Genomic DNA, 24,806 nt, shown 5'->3' with positions numbered 1-24,806 from the left:
ATTTCAACAAGCATCTGACATGAAAGCTAAAGATAAAAGTACATAGTACAATTAGCTTCTGTGAAGTCTGCATAACACTAATGGAACACATCTCTTCCCTACTCACAACTAGCATAATGCAAGCCATTTTTTAGTCATTTGTGTTATACATGAGAAGCCTGAAATGAGTACTTTTGTGCCCCCGCACACATATAACCAAAATCCCTGTGTCTGATAATATTGGAAATAATTAATCTTTCCAAATATGCAAAGCAGTAATTTCTGCAATCAAATCAGAGACATGTAACACTTGTAATATAAACCTTTGTACAGTAAGAAAAATAACCTGGAATTTAGAGCAGAGTCTAGAAATACAGTAAATATCAGGAAGTTTTGTAAACTGCTTTCGCCTTTGTCCATCTAGTATTGTCTAAATTGTGCCTTATTAGGGTGTGTTGTGATTTCAGACCAACAATTTGTAGCTGTTTCTGGTCAAATAAATACAAGCTTAAGAGTGCAATTTAAAATCAATGTGCTGGACTTTTGCATTTAAATCCACTGAGCCGTTAAGAAACAGGATTTGTGAACATTCTTTGTGAAAATCCACTCTTGAAAAAGTTCTAATATTTTGCTAAGCAGAATAGATTTATTACTGTAGCAAACCAGCAGGGTTCTTCCCATTGTGGTCATGCTTTTTTGTTTCCTTTGGCCTAAGTAAGTGTCTTTCCTACATTTCATAGTTATAATTAGAAATAGGCTTGAGCTATGGAGTTTGGGTCCAAATGCAAATGCAAATTTTCCTAACTTTCAGGTGTGTTTGGATTTAGTGCTGTGGTTTGATTTGCTGGAGAGACAGCCTTAAGCTGTGAAGTTTGGGGCTGAATTTTCTCAGTGTTTGGTAGGGGATTGGACCTAGTGCTCTATTTTCAACCGACTTCTGGATATACTGTGTGGGTTTTGCTACAGTTATGGCATAAGTGTGGCCCTGTATCCTTCAGGATGCTGATATAATTTCATCTGCCTTTAGATCTACTCCACTATTTATTGTAAAACAATTTTAGAGGTGTGACAAAAGTTGGTGTCATAAGGTCTGATAGTTACTTCATTATGCTCTGCACCTCTTGATGATGTTATTTCAGTTAATTTTTTAAATGGTTTATAAACACTTCAGCCAGCCCCAGTACTTAAAACAAAGAAGCACAGCACACAGCTGCCAAAATTAAAATAGGAGCACTTAGAAAGATGCCACAGATGGATTATGTCATATATGGGGGTTGAATATGAATGCTGAGTTCCTTCTGGAAAAGGTCTTGCCTCCTACCCTCTGTTGATTATATATTGCATTTTCTGCTATAGAACATAATTGTGGTGTAAATATAAAAGGTACAGGAGAATGTATCCCACTCAATTTACTGGCAGGGAACAACAATGTTACATTTCTTCTACCCCCAGTTTTCAATCCTGAGGAGGGCAGGACGGCAGTGCTTGGTGTGGTATGCTGCAGTGCACCATCGCCTGTGTAGAATGGCTTGGCAGCAATTGAGTGGTGCAGCTGTTGAGCGGCACAGCTGCGCACACAGAGAAACGTGTCTGGAGAACAGCTGGTCAAAAAAAAAACCCCACACATTTTTTCCCCCTGTGAAAAATTTCTAACAAATTTTCATATGAAATTTTTCACTTGAGATTTTTCACAGGCAAATTTCCAAATTGAAAAATGTTAAGAATTCTGATTGTCCCCTCCCTCTTTTTTTTGCCATTGAATTACAGTATAATAGAATTAATGCTACCTAGAGGGTTTTTTCCCCTCCCTTTTTCCTCTTTCTCTTTATTTCCTCCTGTTGACATTTTCCAAAGTCAAAAATGTTTTGAAAAGTTACAGAAGGAAAAAAAATGTGAAAAAAACCAACAAAACCAAAGCCTGTGCGTTATTTATTTTATTGCGCTTTGTGGGAATAATGGGGAAGGCAGAAGGCAAGGAAAGTGGTAAAAACAAAAAATTGAAAATGTAATTACTGATTGGGGGGGGGGAATTCAATTAGAAACCAAATCTTCATCACTTCCCATAAAAAATCATCAAAAATGACATTTTCATAGGAAAAAAGTACGGTTTTAACTAAAAAATGTTTCTCTGGAGGAGGAGTGTTGATGTAGCCATATCGGTCCCAGGGTACTGGAGAGACAAGGTGGGTGAGGTAGTATGTTTTATTGGACCAACTTCTGTTGGTGAGAGAGACAAGCTTTCAAGTTTATACAGAAATCTAATTCAGGTGAGCACTCACCAACAGAAGTTGATCAAGTAAAAGATACTACCTCACCCCCCTGTCTCTCTCACGGAGCCTCTACCAGCTATACTGTGCTAGCAGCTGACCAGCAGGGAGAGCAGCACAGAGAAGGCTGTTTCCCTTCAGGCAGACTCAGGGGAGGGAGAGGTTCTGCCTGCCGGGCGTAGCTCTCCCCACTGCTATAGGAGAAAGAAGGAGAACCCCTGGCACCTTCTAAAGCTCGAGGGAGAAAGGTGCTATTGGTGAGGGGCTGGAGATTAAGAGGAAGCAGAGCCTAGAGGTGAAATGAGGGAGTCAGAGGGAATTGGGGTAAAAACAGGAAGAAACATTAGCTAGAAAGATGGGGGACAGAGGTAGGGTGACCATATTTCCGAAAGGGAAAACGGGACACAGTGGAGGCTAGTCCGAGTGCCTGCCCCCTACTCATGAGAGGTTGCTGCTCTCCCGAACCCCCCCCCCCCACAAAAGGCTGGGGCTGGCGTCACTGCTCACTCAAGCCCTGCCTGCCCCCGCCGGAGCCTTGCTTCCCCCACCTGTGCAGGGCTGGCACTGCCACTCCCCGTGCCCCCCCACTGATCAAGCTGGCAAGAGCAAATGTGACAAATGCCCACTTTTGCCAAAAAAATCAGGGCAGCCAGGACAGGGTTTAAAAAAGGGACTGTCCTGGCCAAAACGGGACATATGATCACCCTAGGCCGAGGGACACTCAGAGGTAGGGGGACTAGTGAGAAATCTGATCTATTTGGAGTGGAAGGGGAACTACCAATGGACTTGGGGGAGAAGCAGATGTATTTTAAGGGGCTGGAGATGGGGAAGTTGATGGGTTTGATAGAGGGGATTTGAGGTTCTGCTGAGGTCAAAGGGGTTTGCAGTTCTGACAGAACTTGCAACTGGGACAGCAGCACCAAGAGCATTTATAGAGCCAGCTTCTTGTCCCTCAGTTTTGGGGCCAAATTACTCCTCTGAACATAGAGCAACAAGTGGTCAACCTGGCAGACAGGACTTACATGCTTGAGGGATCTAAATATTGTTTCCTCAATGCTCAATCACTGACTAATAGGCAGCTTGTTCCATTTGTTTTATGGTTGCTAATACCAATAAACACTTTTAATCCCCCAGCAACGAAATAGGCTGCAGTTCTAGAAAAACTGGACCTGCTGGAGCACTCAAAGGCGTCTTTTCAGTAAGATCATGAGTTGTTTGGGAAGAACCAATGGGTGCCTAGCTGAACATTTAATCCTGTATGATTGTTTACATGATTGTCATTCTGATTATGCCCCCCTCCATGATTAGTGAGCCTTGCTCCTTTCACTACTTTACAGTTATGTTAACAGCTCTGAAGAACTGCCAGCGTAGCCACTTTAGCAGCAGACAGTTACACTGTGCTTTTTTTATTATTATTAGTGTTCAATTTTAGGGGTTGCCAGACACTAAATACTAAGTCTTCTCTTTACAAGTCTATGGTAATTTGTCCTACAGTTGTAAAGTAGCTCTTTTTTTCCCTTCTGCATCCTGCTAAACAAAAACTCACTTTTTTTAAAGACCGAGCAAACAGAAAATGGTTCCATTTTTTATATAAACTGTGATTATATGAACAGATATTATCAAGGTTAAAAAAAATGCAGAGCAATTTATTTCTGAAAATCCTGAGTTTTTTTGTTAATGATGGTTCTATTAAATTTTTACAGAAATATTTATTCAAATGCTATTTGTATTGCACCAACATTTAGTGCGAGTCTGTAAAAATGATATTTAAAGATCTTAAGCTATATTCTTTTACTACAACAATAAATGCTGCTAGCTTTCAGGTACAATTATTATTCTATCTATTCTTAACATTTTTATTCCATGTATTCTCTCTCTTTCTGATAGACGCCTTGCATTTCCAAGACTGAAAATCAGCCTCAAGGACTTGCAACTAGTGTTAGGTGGGGACAGACACCCATCAATCAGTCTACACCCTGGGACACAGATGAACCACCCTCTAAACAGATGAGGGAGAATGAAAACCCAGGTATGTTTTTAATCTTATTTGTAATTCTACAAGGGAAAATATTAGACTTTATTGTAAGTCCTTTATATATGTATTGTGTGGCAAAGTACCTCGTTCTTCTCAACAGACTCAGTCCTTTTTAGCCTTGGAGACACCGGCTTGGGCAAGGTAGCACAGGGTCCGGTTATTCTTTCCCTGATCAGTCCCTTGTGTTTGTTTTCCTTCCCTTCTGGGGCAGGGGAGTGTAGCCTCCCTTCCTCAAAGGGTTCGGTGTCTTGCTGCCCTTAGCCTACTGGCAATTTCCCTCCTTCTCTCACTCTCTTCTCCTCTCCTTCCATGCTGGGGAGGGTTTAAAAAGGTCTCCTCCAGTTGGAGCCAGCTGAACCTAATTAGCTCCCTAGCAACCCCTTTTCCAGCTGAATTTTATTTCCCCATGGTTAGCTCCTCAGTGGACAGGGAGAAGCTTTTTAATCCCCTGGGACTAATTACTACCCCTCCCTTTTTTGTAGCTGTTTGTCCTGGGTTTAGCACATAACCCCCTCCCCCGCTCAACACTACGGGGTTGGGCTACTTGGGTCGGAAAGCAGTGCACTCTCAATAGGCCATCCGCATTGCCATGTTGGATTCCAGACCTATTTTGTACTGTGAAGTGGAAGGGTTGAAGCGACAGGAGCCATCTCGTTACTCTCGCATTTTTGTCTTTGTTTTGATGCATCCACTGCAGAGGGGCATAGTCCATGACAAGGGTAAACCTCTGTCCTAGTAGATAGTAGTGTACGCTTTCTGTGGCCCATTTTATCGACAGGCATTCCTTTTCCACTACGACGTACTTCCGTTCCCAAGGCAGGAGAGCTTCCTACTGAGGAAGAGGACTGGGTGTTCGTCGTCTCCGACCATTTGTGAAAGTACTGCCCCCAACCCTACTTCAGAGGCGTCGGTTTGCAGGATAAACTCCTTCCCTCAGTCTGGGGCTATAAGTACGGGGTCTGTGCACAGGGCCGTCTTCAGATCCGCAAAAGCACCTTCGGCCGCGGTAGACCAATGTATTACGTCTGGGCCCCTAGCTTTTGTTAGGTCCGTTAATGGGCATGCATGCCTGGTGGCGAAGTGGGGAATGAACCGTCTATAGTACCCCACTAGTTCGAAGAAGGCTCTGACCTGTTTTTTCTGGAGGGGTCGGGGCCACTTCTATATAGCTTCTAACTTGTTGAGTTGGGGCTTCACCATGCTCCTTCCCACTATATACCCGAGGTACTTGGCCTCAGCTAACCCAATCGAACATTTGGAGGCATTCATCATCAGCCCCGCCTTCCTCAGGGTGTCCAGGACTGCTTCCAACTTCTCCAAGTGCATCTCCCAGTTGGAGCTATATATAATGACGTCATTGAGATAGGCCTCCACGTACTTGCCATGGGGTCGCAACAGTTTGTCCATGAGCCATTGAAACGTAGCGGGAGCGCCGTGCAACCCAAAGGGAAGGACGGTGTACTGATACAGACCTTCTGAAGTTGCAAAGGCCATCTTTTCTTTGTCGGTCTTGGCCAGTGGGATCTGCCAATAGCCCTTGGTCAGGTCAAGGGTAGGAAAACAGTCCTTTTTCCAGTCTGTCAATTAGCTCATCTATCCGGGGTATAGGGTATGTATCAAATTGGGATACCTCCTTCAACTTGTGGAAGTTGTTGCAGAACCTCATTCTGCCGTCTGGCTTAGGCACTAATACCACAGGACTTGACCATTGGCTATGAGATTCTTCATTGACTCCTAAGGTCAGCATTTTCTGGACCTCTGTCCTGATCTCTTCTCTTTTGGCCTCCGGGATCTGATATGGCTTGATGTTCACTTTCACTCCAGGTTCTGTGAGGATGTGGTGGTGAACCTCAGTAGTCCTGCCTGGCTTTTCCGAGAACACATCCTGGTTGCATTTGATCAGGCTGATCACTTCTGATCGTTGTTCCGGAGTCAGCCTCGGAGATATCCCCACCTGGTTGGGCTGGTTGCTTTTAGGGGATGGCGCCCCAGTGCAACCACTGGAACTTCTCTATCCCACCAGGGTTTCAGCAGATGTATACAGTAGATCTGCTCCAGCTTCCGGCGACCCAACTGTTGGACCTTATAGTTGACTTCTCCTATAGCTTCTATTATTTCGTATGGCCCCTGCCACCTGGCCAGGAGCTTGCTCTCCACCGTGGCAATTGCCGTCGCTGCTTGGCAATTATAGTATGTCTGTTGTGCCTCTAGTGCCTTCTCCATGTGTTCATGTACAAGGGGGGCAACTTGGGCTATCCTGCCTTTCATCTGTAACACATGTTCAATGACGTTTCTCCCTGGGTTCAGCTGTTCTTCCCAGCCTTCTTTAGCCAGGTTCAATATGCCCCTGGGGTGGTGACCATATAAAAACTCGAAGGGGGAGAATCCCATGGAAGCCCGGGGTACTTCCCGTACGGAACAGCAAGTAGGGCAGCAGCGCATCCCACTCTTTCCCATCGTGACTAACCACTGTCCACAACATGTTCTTCAATGTCCTATTGAAGTGTTAGACAAGTCCATTGGTCTGGGGATGGTAGACCGATGTCTTGAGGGTCTGTATGTGGAGCATTGTATATAGGTCCTTCATCAGTTTAGACACAAAGGGGGTCCCTTGGTCCATCAGGATCTCCTTGGGTATCCCTATTCTGGAAAAAATCTGGAATAATTCTTTGGCTATGGTCTTGGTTAGGGCATTCCGCAGGGGTACAGCCTTGGGGTATCGGGTGGCATAATCTAATATTACCAGAATGTACTGGTGGCCCCAGCTGACTTCTCCAATGGCCCTACTAGGTCCATAGCTATTTGCTCAAATGGGGTCTCAATAATTGGTAGAGGTACCAAAGGGGCCCTTAAGTGTGGTCGGGGCCCATGTATCTGGCATTCCGGACAGGACATACAATATTGTTGGAACGCCACGTAAATGCCAGGCCAAAAAACCTCTGCAGGATCCAATCAAGGGTCTTATCAACCCCTGGGTGGCCCCCAAACAAATGGCTGTGGGCCAGATCCATCACACGCCTCTGATGCTTCTGTGGGACCAAAAGTTGTTCTACGACTTGCTCTTGGACCCAGACTACTCTGTATGCAGATCATTCTTAATCACATAACATGGCCCTGGGCCCTTAACTCTCCCCTCCATGGGGACCCCATTTACCTCAACTACTTCTTTATGAATATTGTTGTATATTGGATCATTGGCCTGATCCTGACGAAAATTCCCAAGCGTGATCCCCATTTGTCCAGACTCAGGGAGGTCAACCAGAGTCTCCCCTTCAGGGAAAGCCCCTGGGGAACCCAGTTCGGCAATAGGGTTGTTGATCGCTGGCCCAGTCCCACTGTTGGTTGAGCCACCTCTTTCCCCTACAAGCATAGACTTCTGGTATTGGGTCAGGATCTTCGTCCCCCTCCTTTTATCTTCCCTCCTTTCCCTCCAAGTCTTCCAGGGCTTCCCCAGTGGGGAGAACAAATCCTGGCGAAATTCATGGAAGGCCGGGTGTGGGGGAGGGTTAACTAGCGGGGCCACACCCTGGGTCCCAGAGTCATTATTTTCTTTTACCTTTTCCCTGGGAAGTAGGCTATCAAATCCTGGGAAGTCTCGTCTGATAAGGACTGGGTAGGGGAGTTTCGGAACTACTCCCACCGTCACCTTAGTGGGATTTCCGCGAACTTCTATTTTTACGGGGATGGTTGGCTAATAGTTGACATCCCCATGCACAGAGAATATCCCTGAGTGCTTGGCCCAGGTTAGATGGTCCCCCCCATCAGCTTCCCTGAGACCAACGTGATCGTACTCCCCGAGTCGACTAACGTGGTGGTCTCTATACCATTCATCTTAATGGGTCTAGTGTATCTATGAGGGACCATCGCAACCCCGACTAGACTTATTAGATCACATGGTCCCCCTATATCTCCCAATTCGCATTGCATGGGCTCTTCTAGATTCGGGTATTTGGCAGCGGTATGCCCTAATTTGCCACAGGCATAAGATCGGTAACCCGCTTAGGGCGCCCCCTATCTTTCTGGCTGCTGGGCTTTATCCCCCGAGTCTTTCTCCCCCAGTCCTCAAGTCTCTCTGGGACCGCCGGCTACTCTTCCTCCTCCTTCCTCCCTTCCATTGTCCGGCCTGGTGCTAAGGCAAACCGGGGCCTCGGCGCGGAGACTTGTCTCCGATTCTGGCGCCTTCCTTCCCCGGTGATCCAAGAAAGTTCTTGGGCTGCTAAGTGCCTCTCTACGACGGCAACTAGGAGGAGGGATCATTTTGACGGACCCATCGTCATATGTCCAGCAGCAACCCCCTCATGTACCTGTCCAACACTAGGATCTCCACTACCTTGTCCAGCCCATGGGTCTTGGGGCAGAGCCACTTCCAGGCAAGATGGATTAAGTCAAAAAGATTGGACCTTGGCGCTTTGTTGTCCTGGTATCTCCACTCGTGGAAGCGCTGGGTCCTTATGGCCGGCGTCCGCCTTCAGCTGGGGGTAATCCATAGCTGCTTCCGTGGTCATGTCGAAATAGGCCTTCTGGGCCTCCCCACACAGAAATGGAGCCAGGATCCCTGCCCACCGGTCTTGGGGCCAGGCCTCCCATAGTGCCGTTCTCTCGAACGCGAGGAGATATGCTTCTATATCGACGTCTGTTGTCATCTTCTGTAAATAGTTGCTTGCCCGCAGCAGCCGGGTCCCTTGGGGTTCGTGTGTCAGGCCTTTCAACTGGTTCAGTACTTCAGTCAGGGTGGCTTGATCTTGGGCCACCTGGTTCATCAGTAATTGGTTCGTCTCCTATTGGACATCTTCTGCCTCTTCCTGGGTCGCCATCTGTATCCTGGTAGTTTCTTGTTGGGTTGCAGTGGCCTGTATCAATGCCTTCACTACATCCTCCATTATTTTTTTTAAAACCTGCCCTGAGATGGCTTGCCACCGAGCCTTATTCACTCACTATCCCACTTCCGACACCATGTGTGGCTAAGTACCTCGTTCTCCTCAGCAGACTCAGTCCTTTTTAACCTTGGAGACACCAGCTTGGGCAAGGCAAATCCTTACAGGTAGCACAGGGTCTGGTTATTCCTTTCCCTGATCAGTCCCTTGTGTTTGTTTTCCTTCCCTTCTGGGGCAGGGGAGTGTAGCCTCCCTTCCTCAAAGGGTTCGGTGTCTTGCTGCCCTTAGCCTACTGGCAACTTCCCTCCTTCTCTCACTTTCTCCTCCTCTCCTTCCATGTCGGGGAGGGTTTAAAAAGGTCTCCACCAGTTGGAGCCAGCTGAACCAAATTAGCTCCCTAGGAACCCGTTTTCCAGCTGAACCTTATTTCCCCGTGGTTATCTCCTTAGTGGACAGGGAGAAGCTTTTTAATCCCCTGGGACTAATTACTACCCCTCCCTTTTTTGTAGCTGTTTATCCTGCGTTTACCACTACATATATATACTGCAGCTGGATTTTTCTCTCTCATTGTAAAGACCCCCCTCAAGTTTCTTGTAAACCAGAGCTAATAGAAATGTATTGAGATGCCTGCAAGTTCATTATTGTGTTTTTTCCCTTCTCTGTTTTTGCCAGAGTAAAAGGCACTGGGTAGTACTTTAAGATCTCTTTCATGTCCGGAATTACCTGAAACGATTTCCAGCTTCCAGACACACATTGTACATTGTGCAGCTATGCCAGATGCCTAATTACAACCTCTTTGTAGTGGCTGGAGCACTACTATTACACATGCAGAGTGTTTGTCAGGGAGCCATGAAAGCACAGTGGGGAAAGAGGTTAATTTTCTTGGAAGCATATACTTAAGCTGCATAAAGCACAAACTACATAAAATTGTAAACATGCTGCACGTTACCTGACCAGTATTTTAACAATTGCACTCACATCACTGCAGCAATTTTAGGCACTTATCAGTTTGGAATAGTTCCAGATCCAGTACCACTTTATATACTGCAAAGAAAAAAGAAACCTTAGGTGATACTAAAAGGTTCGTTTATGGACAGCATTTACATAAAAGAAAGTTTGTGTGAGGTTGTTTTTTGTTTGTTTATTTTTGCCAAAATTGTTCTTATTGCTAGCTTTTCTTTTTCCTCTGTGTCCCAGGTACAACACCATGGGTTACAACAGTTGCAGCCGGTAGCCAGCCAACTCTTATAACTCATTCATATGGAATGACTCAGCCTCCAACCTTCAGCCCAGCAGTGAACGTCCAGGCCCCTGTCATTGGAGTTACACCCTCACTCCCTCCTCACGTTACCCCTCAGCTTCCATTAATGCCAGCTCATTATCAGCTTCAACAGCAGCCTTCACAGCCTCTGAATAACATGGTTGTGAACCTGCAAAGCCAGCCTTTGTACACTAACAGCCAGCCAATCATGTCCTCTATGACTGGGGTTGGCCAGGTGACTCACCCAGGCCACACTGCAGTAGGGAATGGTCATATGACTTGTCCTATTCTGCCTCCACCACCACCTGCTCTGCCTTCAGCTGCCCTACCCAATAGTGTTCCAGCTACCAATGGGCATGCTGCTCCTCAGCTTCCTCCCAACCAGACAGGCAATCAGGAAACCACAAACGGGGTACAAATGCTACGGACTATTGGCGTTGGAAAGTACGAGTTCACAGACCCTTGGCATCCAAAAGGTAAGTCAGACTGGACCTCTTAATGTTGTTTTTGGTACATGGTGCCACAGTACATGGATTCTCAGGAATGAATTAGGCCACAGAATTCAAGTTCTGCCAAGAAACCTGTAAAAGAGGCGCAGCCTAGCCAATAAAAACATCTTTACTGTTGATGTACTTGTGCCAGCACTCCAGCATCAGTTTCCTGTCTTGTGCGTTGCAATAGCTTTTATGAATTAAAGATGACAAAACCAGTTCTTAAGAGGGAGAGAAAGAAAAGCTTAGCCTTTTTTTAGCATTGAATGACACCTTTTAGGGTCCATCAAAGAATCTGGTATTCCACATCTCAAAGCACATGAGATAGAAACTGTGCAGCACAGAACAGCAGCTATGATTCCTTTTGAGCTGTAATATATTTATTTATAAGTCAGACCACTTTCTTCGGCTTGAGTTCAGCCTAAGTTACAAGAGTAAAAACTTTGTTTTCACCCCGTGCATTTCAAAGGGAACCAAACAAGTGAAAGTTACATTACTGACTGGAGCCAAAGAAAACCAGCAGTTCAGTGTTAAAGGTGAAGGTCTATGCACTATCCACTTCATTGGGCTTAAGTGTTATAATAATCTATGAACAGTGGATCTTCAAAGGTTGATCCTTCCTGAAGAGCAGCTTCGAAATGTGCTACTATACTCAGGCACAATGGAATGTTATGTTCAGTTTCAGTCTGATACCAGACACTGGAATGTTGTTTTAATCTAGTCTCTGTTTAGTGATCATTTTTATTTAACTTTTTGGGTTTTGCCCAGCTTTTAAAAATATCATTAATATACCACGTGTGAAGCTTAAACAAATTGTAGCTTAAAAAAACACAAACATCTACCTGTCAGCAAAATCTATTTAATTGATGCAAAAGACCACAAAGAATCCATTAGGTCAGTGGTGTTATTTTTATATTTGTATTTAGGCAAGGCCCATGTGTAAATTATGTACTCACTATGAGCTATTAAAGTCTATTGTGTAAATCTGTATTAAGGCCAAGAGATCTTTATTAAAAAATGATTAGCCCAATAACCCTTACTGCTTATTATATAAATTATATTTTGGCAGGTGCAAACCCTTACCAACACCTCTTGAAAAGCCAGTACTGCACATGCTCAGCAATTATTTTCCAAAGCAAAATATCTTGACTACTTTCTAGTTTTTCAGTCCCAAACTAGCAAATACAACTAAACCCCATTGCAGGCTGTTGGCCTTCCTTATTTTTCTCTCCTGTAAAAGCTAAATGAGCTTTGAGTGATACAAATACAGACAAACAGTTGAAAATTGGTAAACTGCTGTTCTGAGTGTTTTTTGTCAATTGTTTCCCTTAAAACAAATCCTTCTAGTCCAAGACCTTGTTTTCCTGGTTGGTTTCACATGTTATAAGCCATTGGGGAAAAAAGGAACTTCTAGATGAAACCTGAGAGATTCTTAGCTGTGGTGGTTCTGTTAGATCCTTCTCTATTATACTGAAGCCATTTCTTTTCCAGAGCAATGTTTCTCAACCTATATGGTCAATTACGTCACTTTGCCAGACAGAGCGTGCGATTACATTACAGCAGCTGCAGCAGCACAGATACTTCGCTGCAGCTGTGCCATAGTAGCGGCACAATTTAGATGCCTCCCACATCGACGGAAGGGATTTTTCCCCGATGTAGTTAATCCATCTCTCTGAAAGGCAGTAGCTAGAAGAATTCTTCCATTGACCTAGCTCTATCCACACTGGGAGTTAGGTTGACCTAACTACATCGCACGGAGCACAACATTTTTCACAGCCCTTAGTGACGTAGCTAGGTCGATCTAATTTTTAAGTGTAGGCCAAGCCTAAGGCCCTGATTCAGCATGTGCCTAGTTGTAAGTGCCTAGTTGTGTAGTCCCACTGAAGTCAATGGGATTGCTTACGTGCCTAAAGTTAGACATATGCTTAAAAACCTTGCTTAATCAGTGCAAGTAGCTTCAGGTGTTCCAGATACAACCTACCACTCCCCATCCAATTGTGGGCATTTAACTTGCAATATAACTCTGACTGCTTCAAACCATAATCTAATCTCATGGCGGAAAATGTGTTATCATGGCAAGCTTTTAATATTGGTTTTCAGACTCTTGACTATCAGTGATGCTAAGACTGCTCCAAACTCTAGGCTTGCAATTCTAAAAGTAGTCTCAGCTCTGTTGTGTGTTAGAACAAAGACATATGAATGAGAGACGGGAAAACAGTGGGATACTTGAGTTCAGAGAAGCTAATAGTTAAGGTGAGGAAAGGGTACACAGAAAGCCAGTCACACAAGGCTGAAGCAGAAGAACTTAATACCTCTATGTGTGATTGGGAACCTTTGTTCCTAGGACTTGTTCAGAAGCAGAATATGGAGAAAACCACCAATTCTAACCAGTGACAACTGCTAACAGATTAGCCCTGCTATTTTTCATAAATTGCTGGCTAGACAGCTGTTTTCCCAGGAATTAGATTTAACTAGCTTCTCTAGTAGGGTCATCAGCAGCTAATTTATTTCCTGTCTTTTAATGGTAAAGAGAGACAATGAAGCATGCATATACAAATGCCTCAAAAGCAGAGCTTGTTTTACAAAAAAAGAAGAAAAAAACGACATTTCTTCCTCCACTTCTAATCTTGAAAGCCTTTACTTATAAAACTCAATTTTGCTTGGCAAATCTAATGTCAAACAAGCATATACATTATTTTCTTTTTTAGAAAATAAAAAGGGGGGACAGGGAGGGATGGGAGAAGAAAACTGAATTTTGAAACCCAACCTTAAAAACTTGCTGTGGTAGAGTAGGATTCGTATTGTAAACCATGTGGGTTTGGATGTGGGTCATTTTTTAAAAAAAAATTGTTTTAATTTCTCCCCTAGAGGATTTAAGGCTCTACAGCCCAATTGATTTCATGCTCTTACATGATAGACAGCTTCCTATCAGAGAAGAAATGGAAACACTTCGTGATGATATCAAGCTGTTGAAACATTTAAAGTCAGAACTGGTCTTTTACCATTTTTTAAAAGATGTTCTCTCTTTTGGAGAGGAACCTTGATCAGCAGTATAATAAGATCTACTGCAGACGGCCTTAGGATCTATCTTATTAAATTCCTGAGATTTTCTGTTTTATTGTTTGACTTGACAGTCCAGTCTTGCACAGGTCTGAATAATTACAGAACAATCCCCTAAGTGAAAGAACAGGTCTTGCCAGTCAGAATAAGGGAAGTACTGATATTTTTAGACTTCATTAGTCAACTGATTTGAAATTTCACATTTTGTTTCCTATAATTATGTTTCATTTGGCTGAATTGTATTCCTGTAGGGGCCAAATTAAAATGCATTCACTCCCAACTGTGTTTCTTAATTGGCAACTTTTATTTAAAGCTAAACAAATAAATTACAAAAAATTAAAGGCACGGTTGATATGCTGTTTCATTTGCAATAGGTCAAAGTGATCTTCTGTAACGTATGACTGAAGAAGCCAAATCGTTTGTGGTTTCTTGAATGTTTACAAGAATTGTTACATACAGCAGATTTTCTCTCTATTTATGGTGTTTACATCACAATCATGCGATGTTTACTCAAGCAAGTACTCCCTTTAATTGTAATGTGACTTCTTGCATAAATAAAGATTTACTTACATGAGTTAGAGTTGCAGGATTGGCCTCTAAATCTTTCTTCCTAACTGGGTTGTGGGAGGAGATCCTGTGAGAGTTTTTTGTTGCTTGTTTTTGTAACGTATTAAATACGATTTTTTATATTTAGCCTCATTAATCAAATGTATTTCATATTTACAAAGCATCTAAATTATGGGAAAAGTAAATAATATTTTAAAAAATGATAATTGCTTTTATGCACCATGTATGAAGAAGTGTATCTCTGTGCTTTGTGAAATGTGTAGGATCTATTATCATATATGATCATCAGTAGTACTGAGATGTGACTGGTTTAGACAGTAGCTGCCTTTGGGCTGAATTTACAGTAGCATTTCTAGCTATCATCCAAAGCCATGTCACCTTAATACAGAAATGTCACACAAATATTTTAACACAGAATTAGCTATTGCACTCCATCCTTGTTTCAAGTCCTGTTCTGTCTTGGAAAGATAAGTGTCATGGGAATTAGAAAGAAAAATATATTCAGAACTATGCGCTGAGGATGCATCCGATGAAGTGAGCTGTAGCTCACGAAAGCTTATGCTCAAATAAATTTGTTAGTCTCTAAGGTGCCACAAGTACTCCTTTCCTTTTTGAGGATCTACTGAAGCTCACATAAATAAATGTGTACATGCTTGCTTTAGAATATGAAATTATAGTGAGGCAAGAAGAATGTTCAAGTACAATTTTAGTATCTTGTGGCTAGATTGTCACTTGCCCAGCCCACCTGCCTGGAGGAGTAAAGGGATTTAAGTTGCCCCTTTACTCCCTCAGACAGGCTACCTGCATTGTAGTTTATAGGACAATGGAGGAGAGCAACCTCTTCAGGGCTTCTCTTTCACCTTCTGCAGCGTTGAGCCTGGAGTGGGTCAGAGCACAGCTAAGCCAGCATGTGGGATGGGTGAATGTAATATGTATCAGGTAAAGGACTGGAACAGATTACATCCTTTAGGGAGTAATGGGGGAACTAGGTACCAAACTGAGATTGAGTCCTCATGGGCCAGCACAACCACATGCTTCCTCTTACTGAGGGCTTGTGGAAAATCCACAGAATAGCCCTGCCATGTGTACTGTATTAAAATTCCAAGACCAGCTCTGAAAACTTCTCTCAATATGAAAAAGTGTATTTTTAAAGCAATTTGATATAATGTCAACCATGGAGGCTAACAAGGTTCTATACTGCAGTACTTTCCCCTGCAATTTATAATTAGTCTTGAGAGGCTTTGATTTTAATGTATGGATTTTGATGGATAATATTGCTGTTTATTTCCAAGTATTTTTCTTTTATATTTTATTGGTTGTATTGGTTTTTTAACTAGCAAGGAAAATAGATCAGATGCTAATTGTGGTTCAGAAAGAAATAACTGTAGAAGTCATCACAGATAAAGAAATAAAATCTGAGCATTTACTAATTTCTCAACACTTCATTTTCAAGCATTATCAAACATCATGAAGTAAAACCAAGATGATGCCTACAAAGGAATACTGTTGCACCATCACTGACCTAATCAAAGGGAACATTTATACTCTTCACCCTTGACCTTGTTACACTGGAACTCTCATTAGCCTTCAAACATTACTAACTTTTCTTCTTTGTAAATGTTGACTTGGTACAACACAGGGTTTTGTTGATAATCATCCATTTCTCTTTCTATGCAAAAAAAAATGTTTACTATGATTTAGGACTTATTTTTAAAGGGTCTTCAACTTGACCTGCAGTTTTGTGACTGTAACTAATTCTGGGCAGAAAATTGTTTGGGAAAATTAACTGCAGGTGCAAAAGCTAACTTTTAGCCTCTAACTACCTAAAAGAAAGCAGGTCTTGGGGTTAAGGCTTTGGATTGAGACACAGAAGATCTGGATTCAATTTTTTACTTTGCCACAGACTACTTGTGTGGCCTTGGACAAGTCATTTATTCTATGTGTCACAATTCCCTGTTTGTATAATTGTGATGATAATAAATCCTCTCTAATCTCCTTCATCTGTTTTGTCTATTTACACTGTAAACTCTTCAGGGTAGTAAACAAACTCTTTGTGTTTGTAAGTTCCTAGGACATTGATGGATCTTGATTTAGGCCAAAATACAAATAAATAATAACCTGTAGGCCCAGTGTGGTAACTAGATATTCTAGCACATTCACCCACTGTTTTTAACTCGCAAATAACTGCATGTACAGTATCAGACCCTTTAAAATATAATCTTTCCAAGATTAAATATAATGATTTTAGGGAAGCTTTAGGCACTCAGACACCATGGTAATCAGCAGAACGAGGTTGCAATAATAATTTTCACCAATTCATGCTCGAGCAGGATTGTTTTCAAAGTTCACCACTGTATCTTAATGCCACCATGTGTCAATTCTTCACATACAGAGAGTTCTGAGTGGAATGGTCAAAGAGAATTTGTAAGAGTCCTAAAGCACTTACTGAATGCACAGTATAAAGGATAGGTATTTGATCTGTAGTTAGTTTTGTTTTGTTTTTGATTGATAAACTGGAAATCCACAGCAAGTGCATGTCTTCAATTTCTGACTTCCAACCAGAACACAAGAATCTAATTGCTACAATGTATTTTATTGGGACATTTACAAATTAATTAATGAGAGTTAGTTGCCTAACTCTCTTAAAAGTAATCTGCTGCCTGATACCTTGTTTAATGCTACTTTTTAACATAGAGTCATAGGTACCAGACCTGGTACCCTTGAGTTTACCTCCTTTTGAAAGTAATGTATGACGAATCTTACCTTGCTTATGTCTTGTACTGGTAGGTGGTGTGGTTCCGCCCCTTTCAGATCCTGTCCATGATAGAAATGGGGATATATTTGAAGATACGATTTTAAAAAAATCTGAACAATTGAAACAATTTCTCCCTGCTGAACTCCTTCAAACAATGTGCGGGGAGTAAGGCTTTGAATGTGGGAATTGGTTTTGAATATGGATGGCAAGTCAGTGTGGACCAGGTCTAACTATGTCCAAAACGGTTTTGTAAAACCACATTCAAGATGAGGTTCCACAGAATATGGTTTCTGAATCCCTTTAGCCCTGCCAATGCCAATGTGAGCCAACTATTTTCAAAATAAATTTAGGGGGAGTCATATCTGACCTTTGTTTAATTTTATTTTCAAATACTGCTTGCTCTGTAATTTGGTCCTGTCCATTCAGTACTGTAGCCACATGGAACGAAGTACGGATTTTTTTTAGGTGTCCTTGTCGCCCTTTGGATTCACACCATGTGAGCACCAAATTCCTACGAATGATTTGCAAAATTCTTGTGCAGGCATTAATCATCATGCCTCGACTACTGCATTTTCCTCCTCTGTGGCCTTTCTGACACCCTGACTTCAGCCTCTTGAACCCATCAAAAACTCTGCTCCAGAGTTCATTTGGACCGTCTTAAAATCCCTTCATTGGCTCCCTGTATCCTCCCAAATCAAGTTCAGACTCTTCGCTCTTCCAGTCAAGGCTCTTAAATTTATTTTCTAATTTCTCTTTTTTTCTCTTTATTTTCTAATATCTCCCTTTGTTCCCCCTCTTCCCTGCCCTTCTTTCTTAGACTCGTGCCACTTATATGGATGTTCCATTTGTGTCATTATATATGCCCACCTGTCTACCTGCTTCCATGCTATTCCATACGCTTAGAGCAATCTTCCTCAGGTTTTGCTTTGACTAAGGTAAACCACAAATTTCTGTCCCTGGAGCTTGGCTGTCCCTGGCATTTCTCTCAGGATTTCCTCCCTTGCCACAGGAGCCACTTCCACTATAACTTCTTTAATTTTCTAGTACGTTAACAAGCTGCATCAGCATATACTGAGTCAACAGAAGTTCAGCACCTTATCAGCTCGGTCTTAACCTGTGCAGATGGCATATCAAGCAGGTGTCTATTGTCAAATACATGGAAGCATCACAGACAGTGCTGGAGGATGCTCAAAAGATGTGGACGCTTGTATAGCAGAAGCCACTGCCCTGTTCTGCCCACAGCCACTGTTCTGAGCCCTTCAACAGCTTCTGTGGAGACTGTCACAGAGTCACAGGGTCTGGTCTATGCCTCAGCCTGTAACCTGTCTCCTGGGAGTGACCTCTCTAGTGTGCCAGACCCCAAGGACACATACACAATTCCACGTGAGCAGGCTTAGGGCCTCTAAGACTCGGAGATTGGGCCTTTGACACCAGTGATCCATGGCTCTCTTCATGGCTCATTGCAGCCAAGCCAGACTCCTGTGGCTTCAGGGCACAATGCTCTCAGTGAGTATTTACAGTGACACAGGCAGGCTTTTCAAAATATGGTCCCCATTTATTAGACACTTGGCACACACAATCTGAAAGTCCTTAGGTTAGTCCAGAGAGGCAGAAGTTATGCCATAGTTCACTCTGTGCCACGATAAGTCAGCCAAGCAGTCATGGCCTCCATCTGCAGCTTTCTCTCACTTCCTCTTTCCCCTCCTCCATTTCCTTATCTGTCTTCCCAGAGTTTTCTGCTGTTAGGTGCTGATGGTTCATTCATTGGGATGTCTCTTTGTCTTGCTGGATGCTCTGGTTTAGGGTCAGTTTCAGACAGTTCTTTAATGACCTTACTTATTCCACCCAGACATACCTCATGCTTCCTGTTTTAGCAGGAGACAATGTTTTTTACAATGCGAAGTGCAGTGGGAAACTGAGGCACACATAGGGTTCATAAAAATATTTCAGACAATTCTCAGTCACAAAAATATCATGACATGAAGCTCCCTGTGACGCTGCAGATTAGAACCATGTGTATGCCAACTGTATCATACGACAGTGAAATTTGGGTGCTGAGGAGGCTGAAGAGTGGTGGATTGACGATTCTCGTCATCTTCAGCAAATGCTAGGTCAAGATCAGCAATGACAAACCCTCCAGCAACCACCTCCATCATCTCTGGTTTGGTTTTGGCAGTTAGTTTTCCTGGTACTAACATATGTTTAGGATGGAAGACCAGCAGTTCACAAAGTGTATTTATGAAGGGATGCCATTTCACCCTTGGCAACCACATGGAAGTTTAATTGGCACAGTAAGACCACCAATAATGGACATAGACTGAACATCCAGCCAGAACATCTTAGCTAGAGATCAGTCTGGGCAGCACTCAATCTCCAGGGAGGCTACATTCCTTTGGGATTTGTCTTGATTATGATAATGGTGGAGTCAATAGAAGAGCCCTGCCATCCTGTTACTGTTCTCTGCTTTATATTTTATCTGTATAGTACATTACACATCTATGGTGCTATTGTGAGCACCACAATAAGTATGTATACACACACACACATGCTGGAGATTCTGAAATGGGCTATCTTAGAAGAGAACCAGAGACCTCCACACATGTGGATTTATTGAAGTGCAAATTTTTGGGGATCTCGCTCAAAATGTTTGGGAATATGGGACACCATTGGTCACCCATCTGAAACAGAGCAGTAGCTGAACTTTCTCCAGAAGAAAGAAATTACTTTCTCCTTTTTGTCAACCAGAACAAGAACAAGAAGGATTCCGTCCCATATTACATTGTTTTTAAAAGTCTCAACAGACTTGTGAAATAGAAACATTTCAGAACAGAAACACTGCTCATCCTGCTGTGCCTTGAGATTACAGATGATATGGTCTTCTAACCCTCGGCGAGACTGGGTTTTGAACAGCAGCTATTTTAAATAATACTAATACTGTAGGACTTATATAACATTTTACATCTTCAAAGCACTTGACAAACATTAATTTAAAAAATTAACTGCTTAACTGGAAATAATTGATGATCAGGTTTTGTAAGACAAAAGGACACAAGGACCTTGTCTGAAGCAAAAGCAAGAGTAACCATTGTAAACTTAGATTTGAAATAAGGACATAGACAACTGCTCATTTCAAATGTTTTGTTGTGTGTTAGGTTGAGATCTTCTCATATGCGATAAAGTAATTACCGATTTCTGTTCTGTATGTTTAAAATCCATAAAAATACATTTTCTAAAGTAGAAAATTCTTTGGACAGCAATCATAGTGGTTTGTGTAAGAGAATTCTTACCAGGTTTTTTCTGATGCATAAGTTTTTCTGATGCATTTCTGTACATTTGCAACAAGGATGTGCAATTAAATCCTCCGTGTTGCAATATACGAGTTTAATGATCTGTGTAAACTTGTATTCAATCTGTCTTCCATTATGGGTATATTCAAAACCTGTTGTTGTGCTATTTATATATCTGAGATTGACAACATATCTATCTCCACCGTCTCCCTTCCCCCCACCCCTCATCCCCACGGACACTACACCATCTTTATGTTTACAATTTAGAGCAATTGTTTTCCAAACTGGATGTTCTGGGAAGAGTGGAAAGTAGGGTAAATTCAGCACAAGCAATGAAGTACATGAGATAGCAAGAATGATGCTTTTACATATATAAGTCCCTGGGCCAGAGCTGCACATAAAGCCTCTGCAATATTGCCTTCTATCAAATGAGTTCAGAAGTCATAGCATATGTCAAAAGCAATTAGTTTTTCAAGTAAGAGCCTCACCTCTGTAGAGGAAAAATCCATGGAATGTTTTCTGGAGCTCAGAGACTCAAGATAGTGCTTTGTCTGAGAATACATGCAGCACTTACCAAGACACAAAAATCCAGTGTATTACAGGGGTTGTTTATCTGATAAAGCCTAACACTAGTAAGATTTCCTTCCACGGGAGCTTAACTGAGTTCCACAGCTCTTGATAGAAGCACCATGTAAGCCTTTATATAATGCATCATTATTTTACCTTTTTATGAAGACTGCCTTCTTGACACACCACGTGCAGCAATACAAACAAGTGAACTCAAGGCGTTATCAAAGATCCTTTAATTTACTTTCAAGGTGGTAAAGTGGTACTGAGAGTGCCTCCTGACTTTAAGAATAAAGTCAGTTCAGAATTTCACCAAAGCCAGGAAATCATTTTACCGTTTCTTTTTCTGCCCAAACTCTTGGAATAAAAAGAAAGGCTTAAATTCATTGGATGTGAAGGAAACCCTTAGCTATTATTTCAATAAGACTTGATGTTCCTTAAAGTTAAAATTCTCTTTCTTTTCAGTCTCTGGGAAAGGGCAACATAGAAAATCCTTGTACAAAGTACAGTACTGTAGTTATTATTTATGAAGTGAAAGACAGCTGTATACGTGGAGAGAAATAATTTCTTACCATAATTACAATGCACAATATAAATATATAAATATTGATTACAGAAAATAAAGCTATTTTATGGGAGAAATGGCAGCTGCACGTGTACTAATCAAAATGATTGAATATAGTGCTTTTCATATCAAAATGTCTTTGCAGACTCTACTGAGTTATCAACTATAGGCTTGATCCTAATGCCCTTGAACTCAGGGGGAGCAAGATTAGGCATGAGGAATTGTTTTACTCAGCATTGGAGCCATCTCTGGGGTGGAATGTGGCAATACTACAAAAGTTTAGGACAGGAAGTGAATAAGTATATTGGATCCAACTGAAACAAAAAGGAGAATTTTAGGAATATAAATTATAATTATCTAAGAAATCTAGAGTAATATGCTAACTCCTGGGGAGTAATGACATGCGATAGTTAGTGGCCACATCTGATTAGAATTTGGGTGTTCTATCAGCATTGCATCCTCTAAGCATTTAAGCATTGGATCAGTCCTGACTTAGAGAGAGGAGTGTCACTTTGAATTGCCAACACCACTTCCACTTGTACTTGGGCTTTCTTTGTGGTTTCCTATCCAAGTGCTGACTCAGGTCCAAACCCGATCAGCTTATGAGATTTGATATGCTGATGATGGTCAGTTTATGAGATCTGATGCTCACCACACTCTTTTTTTTCCAGGCATTGGTTTGGCCACACTGCTTTTAGGAGAAGAATTCTTCATGCAAAGGAGATATTCCTCCCCCAAGAGTCAGAGATACTGTTTCTTGCTGTTAATAATGTAGTGGAAACATATATAGGGAACTCTGTGAAATTTCTGTTTCTGGTATATAATGATACAGTGAATTGGTGTGCATGCATGCATGCAAAGCACTGCTCACTATTGGATGGAATCAGAACTGCTGAACTATGTCTCATGAGCCTATATTGAGATTTATTTGCTATTCTCCTTTAGTTCAAGTGGTAGGGGTCTGCACTTTTGGAGCAGGAATATCTGAGTTCTTTTACTGTGAACAAGACAGCTCTAAAGTGTTATTAATAAAAAAATCCTTTAATCCACTTTCACAATGAGAAAGTGGTGCTGAGATCGCCTCCTCACTGTAGGGGTAAAGTCAGTTCAGAATTTCACCTCAGTCAGGAAAACATTTTGCTGGCAGGAGGACCGATCTAACCATCCTGATGTGAAACAGGGGGAATTAAAGAACCAAATGCTGAAGGTAGGGGGGGAAATCTTTTTAATTTATGAAATGACTAAAAAACTTTCATGATAAGAGACACTCCAGGTTGGCTGACAGAAATATTACCCCATGTAGTTAATTACCATTATTTTCACTGATCTGTTCTATTTCACACCATAAAGTGGGTGTTATGAAATGAAGCAGCTGATTTGTATAGTGAATGTTCAAACTGGGCAAAGGTCAGATAGAAATGCACCGTCCTGGACACAGATACTGAGACTTGCTTATCAATAGCCAGGTTTTCAAAGTAAAGACATATACAGTTAATCCTTCGTCTACACTTGCATGCACCTAATGTATATTTTCATACCCTGATTCCAATATTGGTGCACATCTACATGACCACTGCACACCTAAGTGGCTGTGTACATTAAATACCTGATTCTTTGTGCACATATTAGGTATTTTCAAGCGGATGTTTTTGCCCAGTTTCACATGCCTAATTTTGGAAATCTGGTGCCAAAGAGAATTTCTGTTGTGCTGGTGTGATACATTCTGGTTCACGTTGGCTTGATAGACTATTTATATCATTGTGCAGAATTAAGTGTTTTAAGTAAATTGTGTTTTTGTATGGGTCAAATTGATCTTGTAGCAACTCCCACAAGTACTGAAGGGCTACTTATAAATTAAATCGATTCTCCCCCGTCAAGCCTTTTTTGATATACTAAGGGAACAAAAATGAGAGGAAAATATAAATCAAACTAATGTGAATATAAGTCCAAGTTTCAATCTTCTGTCTACTATAGGTAATTACCCATTAATTGGCTAAATGACAGTTTTCTATTAAAGAAAAGTTTTGTTTAGCTTTATCATGATGAGAAATGATGTAATTGCTATCATCCCCACATTGGAAATGATGAAAGCATTGCTTTTAGCCAGTATAATATCAAAAATGATAACAGTATGAAAATTGCACTGGCTGCTTTTATATTGTCTGTGTTGAATACCTCAGTGATATGATACAGGTAATGACCGGTACTTTGCAATGTATTCATTTGCTCCTTTTTCTAGGCTTCATACTACAGTGAAATTAAAGCACAGCATTAAGCAAACCAGGTGTGCCTGGATACAGTATAGACCCAGTATTAGAGACTGAGCACTGTTAGACTTTGCTATTGCTAGTTATGATAATTAAATTATTATAAATAGGGGTGGGACATTAAATCATTTCTTTCTGAGTTAACAAGTCAAGAGGAAGCATCATTTTTAATTTCAGACCATATTTGTTGATTGATTTTTTTAAATTAAATTCTGCAGAAGCATCTGCCCCATATTCTGGTCCTGATGGTTTTAGGTATTCTAATAAAAAATAAAACAAATAAATATCAAAGTTTTTTAACTTAGACAAGTGATTGCTGTGACTGTGCAGTAACAGTATTTTCTTTGTTCCTATGGCTTGGATTTTCATACAAATTTTACAAATATAATAGAGGTAATGGAGGTCCTCAACCAAGGAAATGGGTATATTCAGGAAAAATAAATTACATTACTAATGAGTTCTACAAATTGCATTTATCCTTGTGAATTGATATAATTTTAGCAAATCTATGCCCAAAATTGCTTGGTTTTGGCTGCATTTTAATTGGGTAGAAATTATTAATATTTCAGGATGTCCAAGTTAAATCTGAGCATATTGCAAATCCAAGGGAGGGGATTTAATTTTCTGCTGACCTATGCCATGACTGCCTGCTCCTAATAGACTAGGAAGAGTTAACTTTTGAAAGTTGAGATATATGCTAGATATACAGTCCCATCCATCACAGCTAGTATTTTTAACAAAGAATCATACGTAATAATTTCAATAAAATACTTTGGCAGGCACATATGAGTCATGTTAAATAGTCTGTGTGCCTCAGGATAAAGTGACAAG

General features: G+C 41.6%; 1 protein-coding gene across 5 annotated transcripts in view; it reads left to right on the top strand.

Moving 5' to 3' along the window:
- KLHL29 (kelch like family member 29) overlaps nucleotides 1-24,806 on the top strand; it is a 614,706-nt gene that overhangs the window by 386,232 nt on the left and 203,668 nt on the right. For all 5 annotated transcript variants that reach the window (XM_043510166.1, XM_038395785.2, XM_043510165.1 and 2 more), the window contains 2 exons: nucleotides 4,134-4,275; nucleotides 10,353-10,892. In XM_043510166.1, the coding sequence (XP_043366101.1) occupies nucleotides 4,134-4,275; nucleotides 10,353-10,892 (682 nt within the window). The remainder of the gene's footprint in view (nucleotides 1-4,133; nucleotides 4,276-10,352; nucleotides 10,893-24,806) is intronic.

This window comes from Dermochelys coriacea, chromosome 3, assembly GCF_009764565.3.
Source record: "Dermochelys coriacea isolate rDerCor1 chromosome 3, rDerCor1.pri.v4, whole genome shotgun sequence".
NCBI lineage: Eukaryota > Metazoa > Chordata > Testudines > Dermochelyidae > Dermochelys > Dermochelys coriacea.
The sequence above is the reverse complement of the archived record's forward strand: the minus strand, read 5'-3'. Positions and strand labels throughout refer to the sequence as shown.